The sequence below is a fragment of the Guillardia theta genome, assembly GCF_000315625.1.
Source record: "Guillardia theta CCMP2712 unplaced genomic scaffold GUITHscaffold_150, whole genome shotgun sequence".
Lineage (NCBI taxonomy): Eukaryota > Cryptophyceae > Pyrenomonadales > Geminigeraceae > Guillardia > Guillardia theta.
In genome coordinates, this window is record NW_005434524.1 from 68,553 (window position 1) to 81,507 (window position 12,955).

General features: G+C 53.3%; 2 protein-coding genes and 1 non-coding gene across 3 annotated transcripts in view; 1 reads left to right on the plus strand and 2 right to left on the minus strand.

The window, feature by feature from the left end:
• Window positions 1–4,344, minus strand: part of GUITHDRAFT_147340 (hypothetical protein) — a gene marked incomplete at both ends in the record, with an annotated part of 6,003 nt that extends 1,659 nt beyond the window's left edge. The window contains 2 exons of the mRNA XM_005821188.1: window positions 1–4,062; window positions 4,125–4,344. The exon at window positions 1–4,062 is cut by the window's left edge and continues 104 nt beyond it. Of these exons, the coding sequence (XP_005821245.1) occupies window positions 1–4,062; window positions 4,125–4,344 (4,282 nt within the window). The remainder of the gene's footprint in view (window positions 4,063–4,124) is intronic.
• Window positions 4,345–8,319: 3,975 nt separating this feature from the next.
• Window positions 8,320–9,312, plus strand: GUITHDRAFT_46513 (hypothetical protein; the record flags this gene model as incomplete). The annotated part of the gene is made up of 4 exons (XM_005821189.1): window positions 8,320–8,616; window positions 8,730–8,896; window positions 9,114–9,170; window positions 9,219–9,312. Coding segments are annotated over 4 exons (615 nt in total), but the record flags the coding sequence as incomplete, so codon positions are not given.
• Window positions 9,313–11,366: 2,054 nt separating this feature from the next.
• On the minus strand, window positions 11,367–11,438 carry GUITHDRAFT_t105. The gene has a single exon. It is a non-coding gene; the product is annotated as a tRNA-Gln (tRNA).
• Between the last annotated feature and the right edge of the window lie 1,517 nt (window positions 11,439–12,955).

A 12,955-nucleotide genomic window follows, 5' to 3' on the forward strand; every position in this document is an offset into this window, starting at 1 on the left:
CTCTGCTCCAGACGTCGGAGGCAAACGTGGCTCGCAGATAGCGCTCAAATGGTGGACACACCACAGGAATGCAGCTGGGAGGCTCCTGGAACTTTCCACTGGCTAGGCAAGAAATCTCGAAGTTTTGCAGATTCTGCTGATCAGAGCGGTGAAATCCCAGCTCGCACCGGCCTGACAACTTCTGTCCGAACCTATACGAGGTGTTGGCATCGTACGTCACCGTGGAGTTCGCCGGGACTGCCTCTGCCGCAAACTTCCCGCAAACCACGGGCTCGCAGAGTGGGCCCGCCTCCCACTCACAGGCCGAGAGAGTATCGTCGGCTGTTCCACATCTCCTCATGAAGATCGACTGACTGCCATTGCCCCCGAGCCCGTGACCCTCCTTGCACCGAAACTCCCGGCAGGGCTGCCCATACAAGGCAGGACGGATGGAGTTGGACTGCTGCAGGACGTTGTGGTCAACTTCAACGTACGGTCTGCAGGAGGCCGGGACACACTGGAGCAGATCCTGCCTGTCGAACATCTGGTCGGCTTGACAAGTTGACTCGAACGTCTTCGAGCAGCGATGGACGAAGCTCGGAGCCGCGACGAGGCCGATGGGGCAGCGGACGACGACCTTCTGACCGACAGTGACGGACTGGTTGCTGCTGGAAACGACAAGGAAGCCTGTCACGTTGTAGGGGCGACACTTCTTGGGGGCACAGACCTGCTGGGAGCTCATGTTGCAGTTGTCAAGACACACCGAGCTGCGCAGGCTTGCAGGAATCTCTTCGTTGGCACTGCAAGGCACCTGAAAACTTGAACCGAGCAACACGTCCCTGTACTGCCAGTAGCCTCCCAGCTGCCACGTCACCCTGCACGTCTTGGGGACGCAGCGCTGGTAGTTCTCCCACAGCCCTTGACCGTTGCAGCTTGTCAAGTACCACGACTGCGGACATCCCTCCTCCGACCCCGCATAGGTCTCAGGCATGAAACCTTGCTGGCACGTGACGTTGATGATGGCACCATACCTCTGCTCGACCTGACCTGACAGTGTCGATGCCGTGTCTGCTACCCACACCACCTGACCGTTGACCTCTTTGACTGTCTCGGCTGACTTGGCGTTTGCTGGCATCTCGAAGCGAACGCAGCGAAAGGGAAGGCAAGGAAATACGTTGAGCGACAAGTACTGGCAGCGATCGCCTGAGAGGGGCTTCGACAGCGTTGAGCTGAGCTGAGAGATGTTGGAGCAAGGCACTGCCTGGGTTCTCGGAGCGTTGAATGCGCAAACATCGTTCGAGCACAACTTGGGGTCATCGGAGCTTGCGCACGCGTACCCCATGTCACAGACGATGAAGCAAGATTGGAGCTCGCAAGAGTCGATTGAGCTGGAATTTGAACGCGAAGAAAGCAACTTTCCATCCTCAAGACATGTGACTTTGAACCTGGAGGCGCACTCAAAGAGGTTGCTGGAGGAGAGGCGATAGCTTGAGTTGCATTCGATCTCAGCAAAGTCTCCAGAGAGCAGGACAAGGGAGGAACCACCGGCTACAGTCTGTTGGAGAGGCGGAGAAACTGACAGGTTGTACCTCGTGGCCATGCTGTTGGCTGGTACAGTGAAGGAAGGACAAGGCACTCTCTGACAGATGGGCAGATCCATCCCGCACGTTCCATCGCTCTTGGCAGCGCATGTCACTTCCTTGGTTCGGGCAGTCGTTCCAGCCACCGCATAGTTGACAGGGCATGTGATGTTCACCCGCTGACCTGTCAAGATCGCTCCCCCCAGGTGAAACCCAGGAACTGAGGTGGAATCAACCATGTCGAACCCGTCGGATGTCTTGTAAGGGAAGTCGACAGGTGGGCAGGAGGCCGCAGCACAAGTGAGGTCGTCGGTGATGCTGATCTGACAGCTCCTGCAGACAGCGTTGATGATGCTTGTGGGGTTGCACACAGGACGAGGAATCGAGAGGTTGGAAGAGATCGGTACGAATCCGTTCGCACATGAGAATTGCAGCTGGGCAAGGTGAGGGATTGTGCTGGAGATGGAGATCTCAGGGCCAAGTACATACCGAGCGGTTCCAAAGTGAGGAAACGTCAGGAGCTGAGAAGCAGGGCAGCCGAGGTCGCAACGGCTGGCGCACGTCTGGGGGATGCATCGTTTGATGGGGGCAGCGCCGCAGGAGCACGCGACCACCTGGACGGTCTCGCAGACGGAGGGAGTGTCGTCCTCCAGCATGTATCCGGCCTCACAGTAGACGGTTCGAGAGTCCTTGTGCTTGAGCATCAGACTTGCGGCAGCCGGCACGGTGAAGGTGTGAGGGGGCAGCTGGAGAAAGCAGTTCTGCTGGACGATGTTGCAGTTTGACAACCTCGAGAAGCAGCCCTTCTCACACTTGGCGTCTCCAAACTGCTTGCACTCGTTGTCGACAGGTTCAGCATTAGCGGAGCGACATTGAAAGAACCTTGAGATGAAACCCTCGGTCACAGTCGTGTTGGGTATCGTCTCGGCGAGAGGGTCCTGGAACCTCTGGTCGAAGCTGCAGGAGGTCGAGCAACCGCTGCCGCACGTCATGGCCGTGCACTGGATCTGCTGGGGGCTGAACGTGGAGTCTGCGGGCATCTTGAAGAGGAGAGTACCGTCGGAGCACGTCATCTGATACATGACCTGACACGTCGTTGTTCCTTGCACTGCCGTGCCGGACGGACAGTAGACCTCGTAGACGTCGCCGTGCAAGAAGGGACGAGGCAGCCTGCCGCTGACGAAGTGACCGGCTGGCAGGGTGTCCTGACAGGAGACGGGCTTGCAGGAGGGGCTCGAGTAGTTGAGTTGACATTCGCTGCTGCAGCTCAGGATGACGGAGCGAGGAGAGGAGCCGTCAGGGTACGCCACAAGAGACGAGGCGGGACGATATCCAACATCGCAGGAGAGGTTTGCTGTCATCGTGCTTGACAAGTTCCAGCTGATGTTTGCGTACTTGTTGTACCATCTCAAGAGGTTCTTGTCGTAATCCTCCCCGCCCATCAGCGACACAACACCATTCGGTACCGCAGAGAGCGAGCAGTGGACTGGGACGCAGTGAAGGCGATCAAAGTCGCATGGGGAGTAGCTGGGATCGCTCGTTGTGTCCCCACGAGCACATCGAGCTGAGAATCGGCGAGAACTATCACACGAGGTCGAGAAGGAGTCAAGAGGAGCGGCGCGGTAGCCTTGCACACAAGTCACATCGACTGTGTCCCCGACGTTCAAAGTCAAGCTCAGATTCAACAAGCTGCTGTTGTAGTGACGTAGACCGGAGACGAGGTTGGTCATGGGGCAAGCCGCTCGCACACAAGAGAAGTCGTTGAGGTCGAGATTGAGCTGCGGTCTCCCATTCGCTGCAGACCAGGAGCAGTTGACTACCATCTTGAAGGGGCAGGTGCTGTTGGAGGGCAGCCGGGAGTGCTTGATTGTGTACCCGTAAGCGCAAACAATGTGATCAGAGTCTTTATAGGCGATCCCCCCGTCAGCGACTGTACTGGCCTTCTCCCAGGAGAGGAGGCTGTTGCTGATGGTGCTGTTGCATGCTGAAGGGATACACATCCCAGCAACTGTTGAAAGGGCCCCAGTCCACTTGCACTGCATAACATTGCTTCCTCCAGACCAGTGAAACCCAGGAATACAATCTATCTTAACGGTTTCATACACGCTCGTCGGCCTTGCTGGGTTTGCTACACCTGTTTTCATTCCTGTCGCTGCTTTGCACATGGAAGAGTCGGTACAAGTCAAGTACTTGTCGGTAACCTGGGAGCAACGCATAGCTACACATGACACATCCATGTTCGTCAACTGGCCGTTGCCGCTGCAGATGCGGGAGAAGGTGACGTGTGCTGGACTCTCCAGGTTGTCTCCCTTCAAGTGCGCTGAATCGTTTCTCATGTAACCATAATTGCACGAAACCTCGACACTCCTCCCGTACTCGATATCCCTATGTGAAGGCTCGATGACCCCGTTGGACACATTCTGGTTTCTGCATGAGATGATTGCGCAAGAGCTGTAGTTCCCGAAGGTACAGTTCTCATTGCACATGGGGCTACTCTCGCCTCCTGTAAGCCTGTATCCTTCATTGCAAAAGATTTCACTTGCCCGCCCTTGAGGACAGGCCCACTGGCTGGTACCGTGTACCCGTTGGAGATCACTGGAGGGCCCCCGCAGGACTTTGGGACGCATTGATGCCAACCGAGCATCCCGTTGTTCTCGACGAACTGCGAGCTGCTTCCACACAGCAACTCTAACTTGGTCGGAGTACACACCTGACCAGCGCAGAGCTGAAAGACGCCGACTACCCAAGCTGAGATCAGGTAGACCTTAGGGTAGCTCGACGTCATCGTTTGCGATCCTCAAAAGCTCAAGCAAAACTCCAGGCTGAGGGAACCGAATGCGAAAGGAAGAAAGACGCCGACAGCATTCAACCTGTCCGTGGCCTTTCGATGTTCGCGTGGATAGAAAATACTACACAGCACATAGTTAGAGTTTGAACCGATTGATTTTTCTTTATCTTCTGTTCTGATTGTTTCTTCCTACAATCTATTCTTCCAACAATCCATCTTGTAAATGCTTTCTCCAACTCCCTTTGCCCATTCCACAGGTCACTTCTACTGACCCCTCACTCTCCCCTACCCTCTACTCATTCCCCCTCGCCCCTCATCACCGATTCAAAGTTGTAGATGTAACCTTAAAAATTGCTCCTTCTCTCTCTACCCATGTGTTCCTCCCTGATCATTTCCTTGAATTTCTCACACCCAGAGAACCTTGTCCACTTTCATTTACCTTTTGAAACAGACTGCTAACACCTGATGGCCGATATTCGTTTTGGTTGCTTCAGATGAAGACAACTCACAGAACGAGCTACACCAAATCGTCTCAAACCCAGGTTCTAATGTTCTCTACAATAGTTGTGAATGTCTTGGAGGACGGGAAATTTTGTGAGTAACCTGACAGGGTTGCAATGTACGCCATGAGTGCTTTTGTGTCTCTTTCTCTCTCGATTGGCCAAGGGCTGTCCATGTGTAGAGCAACAGATGCATGTTCAGCTCTGCTTGTGCATCCCTCCCTTCCTCCCCTCTCCTTCCCTCTCGTCACTCCACTCCTTCCCTCCTCTCCTCTGTAGCAGCATTTGCACGGAGTCACATTTGACAATCCATTGGTCCTTTTTCTGCGGGGGTCTCAAGATTCTCAAATATTGTGAAATCAGATCCTACAGTTTCAAACTATATCAAGAAATTTTGTGAAGAAAACCTATTTATCAGGTGACAGATTGAAATGGTGAAATTTACTTTCACCCATCAGGAAGGGTCCTCTCTGAATTCCTCTTGGTCTGACAGATGCAGGACATGCCAATAGGCTCTTTTTTACTCAAAGTTAAGTTAAAAATCAGTACGAGGACAATCAGCAGACACATGCCGGGGCCGGCCCGGCGTGATCGGACGGTTCAAGTGTCAACCTGGCACGCTGCGCCGGCCCGGAACTTGGAATCGGACCGGCGAGGCTCGGCTGAACATTCAATGATGCGGCATCACATTGCATTCACAAAGGCCCCACATGCGGCAGTGCAGTTCAGTGCTGAACTGGCCGGGCGACTTTCAAGCCGGAAGGGCCTGATCGGGGAGGACCGGCCGGGCCGCCCGTCACGCCGGCCGGCCCAGACGGGGGCCGCCGGGTGGCCAGGGAGTGGTACTGAGGCGGGCCCAGGCGGGCGTGATGACTGCTTCGGAGGCGGGCCCGGGAAAGTTCCGGCTATCAATACAAAATGTTGTCAGCAATGACATTTACTACAGGATTCACTTCATAACCCACCCTTGACTCCCGATACCGACCTACCGGTGGTCTACGGACACATTACCTATGTAATGATGGGGTAGAATTCAGCCCTTTCAGATCCCCTACCCCTGTGGGTGATTGAGGAGATCCGTGTCAATGACCCCTACCCCTTCTTATCCTTTTGAAGAGAGGGTGGTAATGACCAAAGTCACAAAATGAGTAACCGTATAACGGTCAACTTCTGGCATCGTCTGCCCAAAGCGAGTGGTTTCGGGATTTTCCTGGATTTCAGGTCCCAAGGGTCGGAAATAGAAAACTAGGTCCATAGATGGTAGGGGTACTATTTGTAGGGTTATTCCAAACATTATCACATGGTCCATGTAATCGTTTACAAATTATGTCAGTAATCTTGAAATTATAGATGCCTTTTTGATAATTTCGTGTAAATCGAATTTTTAGCTTCAAGTCATCAGGGTGGGGTGAACTACCCTACCTGAATACAATAATTTGTCGGACAGTGCAGATATCCATCCACCACCCTACCATACTACTTCGAATCATCTTTTTATGAGTACCCGTACTTTTCTCTTCAAAGCACCCCTTAATTTGGAAGATTGATGAACTACCCCACCCATGGCATTCTTACCCACCCCTTTCACGAATACACACTCATCACGCCAAAGTTTCCGTCTCCCGTTCCAGCACACGTTCCCGCAAATTCTCGCCGCTCCTCCGCCTCCGCCTCCCCTCCTCCCCTCCCCTCCTCCCCTCCTCCCTCCCCTCTCCTTTGTCACTCTCCTACTTCCTCTCTATCGCCCGATACTCAGTTCCCCTTTGTATTCCTCTCCGCTTCTCGTAATTCTGCTCCGCAAGATTCCGGCGTTCCGTGCAACACTTCATCAGTTGCTGCATCTAGCTCTTGATCTTGTTTCTGGGACTCAGTTCAGACCGTCGATTCTTCCAGAAGTCTTTTTGTGCTCCAAGGCCGCTTAAAATTTGTCCCGACAACAAGAGCGTCTTGTTTCTCTTGCACGAAACAAGACGGCAAAATGAGTTTTGTGTTCCGGAAGCGCAAGCAGGCGACTATATCTGTGTCCCTGAATGGTTGCAACTTCAAAGGGAACGAAGAGATCTCAAGGATTGTCTGTCGGAAACCTGTGCCAACAGATAACAGAGCAAGGTGGAGGAAAGCGATTTGGTATGTCTTGCAGGAAGCTAGGAGGATTAGAACCGAACGAACCAAGGACGTCCCCCAAGAGAGCCGCACGAGATCGCCATGTACCCCTACAGTCTTCAACGTCCTACAGAAGAGAGCAGGGGCATGGACCACCCCTTCAAGGCTCCTGCTCCCCTCTGAAACATTGGAAACGCAATCGTCCCTGGAAGATCTGAGCCCGGTAGAGCCGGAGAGTGACGACATGAGCGCAACCTCAAGGTCCGTCAGCCCTGCCCAGAGCTTCAAGGACGCTCCTACTCCTCATGAGACCCAAACTGCCGCAGAGACAACATCAGTGCTGCAGTCAAGCCTGTTCATCGTAGCGCAATGGCTATGCGTGTGGTTTGTTATCCTGGTCCCGGATCTCTGCCTCCTCTTTGCCAGCGACGAACAAACGCACAGAATCGTGCTGCTGACAACAATCTTCTGCTGGTGCTTCTTCAGTGTGGAGCTTGTTTTCCGCCTGCTGTTTCACAAGCAGTACTTCCTGTCCATGTACTTCTTTCTGGATTGCTTCTCCTTCCTGTCACTCGTTCCAGCCGTTGCGGAGCTCGCGGGCCAAGAAAGGCACTACCTCTACCCTCTGCGCCTCTTCGTGCTCTTCCGCGGTTGGAACATCGCAAGAGCTGGGTCGCAACTGTCGTACATCCTTGATTTCGATATGAGGAAAATCTTGGCCCTGGGGATGCCCTTAGAGCCTCTGGGGCTCGAAAGGATCCAAGAGGAGAGGGATAGGGATTTCCACCGGCTGTTCGTACGATGGTGCTGCGGGATCACTTTTATGTTCCTCTTTCTTGTTGTCCTGCAGAATTTCCTCCAAGTCAACATTGACACCCCAGCTGTGGCCCTGCAGATACTGGCCAACAACTTCCAGCTCCTGGCGAATTCTGATCCCGGGGATGCTGACTTCCAGGTCCTCTTGCGGTCCTTCCAGAACCTGACGAGGAGCGAAGGCATCGACTTGCTCTTGCTGAACCTCGGAGGACATGTCCTCATTGACAACGTACGCGCCTGCAGCACTACCCCCTGCTGGATGCCGCACATGCTCCGTGCCACCTGCAGTCTGCCTCACCAGGACAACGGCTCCAGCGCTTGCGAGCTCCTGTACGAGAGCTCGTACCCTCTGCTCAAAGAAGCCATGTTCCGGACTCTCATCTCCGTCACTTGCATGCTTGTTCTGTTCGCCTCCAGCTGGAGTTTCGCGGCCCTGTTCACTGAGCGGTTCTCGAAGCCGTTGGACAAGATCGTGGGAAAGATCGAGAAGATCTCAGCTAATCCGCTGCACACGATCGTGTCCGAGGAGATTCCTCAGCCGCAGATCATGAAGATCGACCGTTGGATCTCCGAGCTCACAAGCATGCTTCAGCTGGGCTTCGGAGAGGCAGGCTCGAGGTTCATCTCGAAGAACCTCAAGGGAAGGACCTTCTCTGAAATCATTACCAAGGAGCCAGGATCTATTGTCAATGCCTTCTTCGGCTTCTGCAACCTGAGGAACTACGAAGACATCGCTGAGATCGAGGGAAGAAACGCCATCCACATTGTCAACCGCATCGCAAACTCCTTGCATACAGCCGTCACTCAGTCGCACGGGGACCCAAACTCGAACCTCGGACATGCCTTTCTGGTGCACCTCTCCTCCTCCTCCTCCTCCTCCTCCTCCTCCTCCTCCTCCTCCTCAATCTCCTCCTCCTTCCCCCACCTCTCCTCCTCAATCTCCTCCTAACGCCCTTTTCGCAGCTCGTGTGGAAGTCGAAAGGCGTTCGGAACATCCAGCAAGTTGCCGACGCGGCTCTTCGTTCCTACGTGCAGTGTATCCTAGAGACGACCAGGGCAGAGTTCCGACAGGACTTGTTCGAGAGGAGCAAGACTATCGAGCTTGACCTTTGCTTTGGGCTCCACTTCGGGTGAGTCTCTCCTCCCCTTCCCTCCTGCCCGTCTCTTCTCTTCCCTCTGCTCCTCCTCTCCCCTCCCTCCCCTCCCTTCCCCTCCTTCTGCTCCTCTTCTCCCTTCCCTCCTCCCCTCCCCTCCCCTCCTTCTGCTCCTCCTCTCCCATCCCTCCTCCCCTTCCCTCCCTCCTCCTTCCCTCGCTCTGCATAGCTTCAGCTCACTCGTGCATGGTAGATGGGCCGTCGAGTGCGCCATCGGGTCGGAGTGCAAGGTAGATCTTTCCTACCTCAGGTGAGCCGCATCTCCTCTCCCGCTTCCACAGACTCACTTGTGTCCCAGTCCGCATGTAAACATCGCATCTCGCCTTCAAGCCGCTTCATCGCAGTACGGCGTCTCCATCCTGATCTCTGGGGACGTGTTCTCCCTCCTCTCCCTCCCCCTCCAGGAGCTCTGCAGGAAGATAGACAGGGTGACTCTTAAAGGAAGCAAGTCCCCTGTCGACCTCTACACCTTCGACGAGCCGCAGCTGGAGAGCAGGGGAGGAACGCTCAAGGACGACATCGACTTGTCCTCCCTCTCCTCCAGCGCAGACTTCTTCGAGGCTGTACAACCCAGCACGGACAAGGATTTCCGCGCTGAGTTCTCAAAGGCCATCTACCTGTACCTCGGGGGACAGGACGGGAAGGAGGCGAACTGGATGGCTGCTCGGCAGCACCTCTGCAACTGCCTGAGGAGGAGGCCCGAGGACGGACCCAGCAAGACGATCCTGTCGGTCATCGACGAGGAGCTCTTCAAGCCTCTGCAGCAGAGGAGCAAGTGGACGGGATACCGCAAACTTGAGCACAAGTAGGCAAGGGAGGAGGGAGAGCAGAGGACGGCAAGGAGGGGAGGAGGGCGGAAGGCGGACGAAGAGGCAGAAGGGGAAGATGGAAGGAGAGCCGGGGGGGGAAGGAGAAGGGGCTGAGGGGGGGAAGGGAGGCAGCAGTTTTTACGATAGAGGTTTTCTGAGATTAACGCGTTTCAAGACGCGGGTGTATTGGACTCGAGCTGGGCAGCTTTGTGAATTTTCCTTGTAAAGCACTAGACATGTAGATAACAGATGAATCAATCGAATGAAATAATGAATTTCAATCAGTAAATTTTGAATTTCAATGATCAACAGAAAACGAATTCGTCATGGTAGAAGTGCTACCAGAGCGAACAAAGAAAGACTCTAGGACATGGCTATCAAGTCAAAAGATTGGTGGAACTTGCTGAAGTAACATCTCAAGGCTTGAAAGCTCAATTGAAGAAACAGGGTGAAACTTCGTCAATCAATTGAAGAAACAGGGTGAAACCTCGTCAATCAATTGAAGAAACAGGGTGAAACTTCGTCAATCAATTGAAGAAACAGGGTGAAACTTCGTCAATCAATTGAAGAAACAGGGTGAAACCTCGTCAATCAATTGAAGAAACAGGGTGAAACCTCGTCAATCAATTGAAGAAACAGGGTGAAACTTCGTCAATCAATTGAAGAAACAGGGTGAAACCTCGTCAATCAATTGAAGAAACAGGGTGAAACTTCGTCAATCAATTGAAGAAACAGGGTGAAACCTCGTCAATCAATTGAAGAAACAGGGTGAAACCTCGTCAATCAATTGAAGAAACAGGGTGAAACTTCGTCAATCAATTGAAGAAACAGGGTGAAACCTCGTCAATCAATTGAAGAAACAGGGTGAAACTTCGTCAATCAATTGAAGAAACAGGGTGAAACCTCGTCAATCAATTGAAGAAACAGGGTGAAACCTCGTCAATCAATTGAAGAAACAGGGTGAAACTTGGTCAAGACAGGTCCAAATGAAGTTTTATTTCAGTGCATGGATGAGAGCCAGCGTTGCAATCCGGTCAACCTTTAGTTTCCCATCCTCTCCTCTCCTCTCCCATCTCATCCCCTCCTCTCCCCTTCCCTTCCCTCCCCTCTCATTCCATCCCCTCCCCTTCCATCCCCTCCCCTTCCATCCCCCCCCTCCCCTTCCATCCCCTCCCCTCCATTCCTGAACTTCTACCTTCGTAATCTCTCGTCCACTGCTACAACTCAGCAAACACTGAGGGTGGTGAAAAAGGGAATCAAGTCAGACAAACATACGCGTTTCAAGACAACGAAGGGACAGAGAGACAAACACAAGAAGGAAGTTGGAGTAGACAACAGAAGAGAAAAGAAACATCTCTGATGCCTGACAGTGAGCAAGGGGCTTCCGAAGGGTGAAGCTTGATTTGTGTCAGTCATTATTACAGCAGAGAACCTTGAGAGCAAAACAAGTGAAGGAGAGGAGAAACATGGATGAAGAAACAGATGAGAAGACAGAGAGGAGGAGGAGGGAGGAGGGTAGCGAGCAGGGTAGCAAGCGTGACGGGGGAGATCAGGAGCTCATGTCGCTCTTCTCCGTTCCCCGCCATGCCGTCTACTGGAGGGCGCGAAGGGACGGGACATATAAGGGATAAAAAGAGAGGCTCGTCGGGGATTCGAACCCCGGTCTAAAGATTCAGAGTCTTTTGTGCTAACCGCTACACCAACAAGCCACATGCCTTGCACTGCGGCGTGGCTCTGACGTTTATGTAACAGTCAATCATTGAATTGACAGATTCAAGTCGGACGAGTCCCAGCGGCCTCGAGGCTCCTGAGCTTGAACGGCCGAAGTTGGGTCCGTTCCAGTGACGCAACTGACTCACCATTTGAAGGCTTCGGACTCACTTTCAGAGTCATGCGGCGGTTGGCGTTCTGGTTGATGGAACGTATCATAGCATGATGCCAGCGAGCCGTGCCAGTCAGATAGCGACGACTTACGTGTTTGCGAGGCGGCGATGTAGCGTGTGGGACGAAGAGGGGGCTTTCCTAGCCGTCTTACTAAGGTCCCCTCATGTCTGGATGCTTGGGTTTCACATCCTAGCATACAGTACGGTCTATCTCTCATGTGCTCCTCAATTCTCAGTCTGGTTTGAAAGTTTTGTGTGCATTAAACTCGGTCCGAAGTTGAGCAAAAACTGTCTTGTTACAACTAAGGTCGATGTGATATCTGCGTGACTTTGGACTAGTACAAGTCTAACAAACCGCCGAGGCTTTGATGCTGTAAAAGTCCGATATGCCGGGGATTTTTAATGCTCCGGCGTACTAGGGCCATTTGGCATCACTGAATCATTCCGTACAAGTTACCGGCGTACCAACCAGGTTGTTAGTTTTACTCTACGCTCAATTATCTTGTGCCGGGTAATGCACGACACGGGGATCACAGTTACGTGTGCACTCTCAGTCGTGTTATCTCAAAGTATGTGGATACTCCTTTACTGTAAAGTAGGCACTCCGACTACAAAGAGTTAGATTGGATTTACTAACTTGCTAAGGTTAGTTAGTAAATCAAATATAACTCCTGTTAGTGTGTCGGAGTTTTTCACAACTCAGTGATTACAAGTTGCAGTGTAGCTATTGGTTGAGAATGGATCACATACGCAACTCCCCAACTTCCGTCAGTCTGCTCAATACTAGTAGCAGCATCAGCCTTACAGTATCTCCTTAGTGAAGCCCGGCGCTGTGCTCTAGAGCCTGCACGGCGTCGGTCCCGGTTACATTTCCTCCTGCTCGTGCTCAAGACCGTTAGGAGATCCGGCCAGCTGCCCTCCTTCCGCATTCCGTGCAGGTCTCTCCCTTCCCTCCTCCACCTGGTCCCAACGACCAGGTTTGCCTGCTAGATCTCTCCGTTGAATGACGTCCATCATCCAACATTCTGCAGGAACTGCTGTCCCCCCACTGACACCTCCTCCTCCTACACGATCCTCTCAATCTCCATGTACCAGCGGAAAACATCCCATGCAAGTGCCATTCATGATCGTCGCGCAGCACTCGTCCATGCTCCCCTCATGCGCCTCCCATCGCAAATCGACACCTCCGCCGTCTATGCCTGCCCAGCACTCGCTGCCATCCCTCTTCTCCCCTCCTCAGCTCCCTCCTGGCCCAGCGCTACCATGCCATCCCAACAGGCCTGTCATCCTGCTACCCAGCAGTCGCACGTCCGCACCTGATCACAGCCGCTTCAAGCGCATGC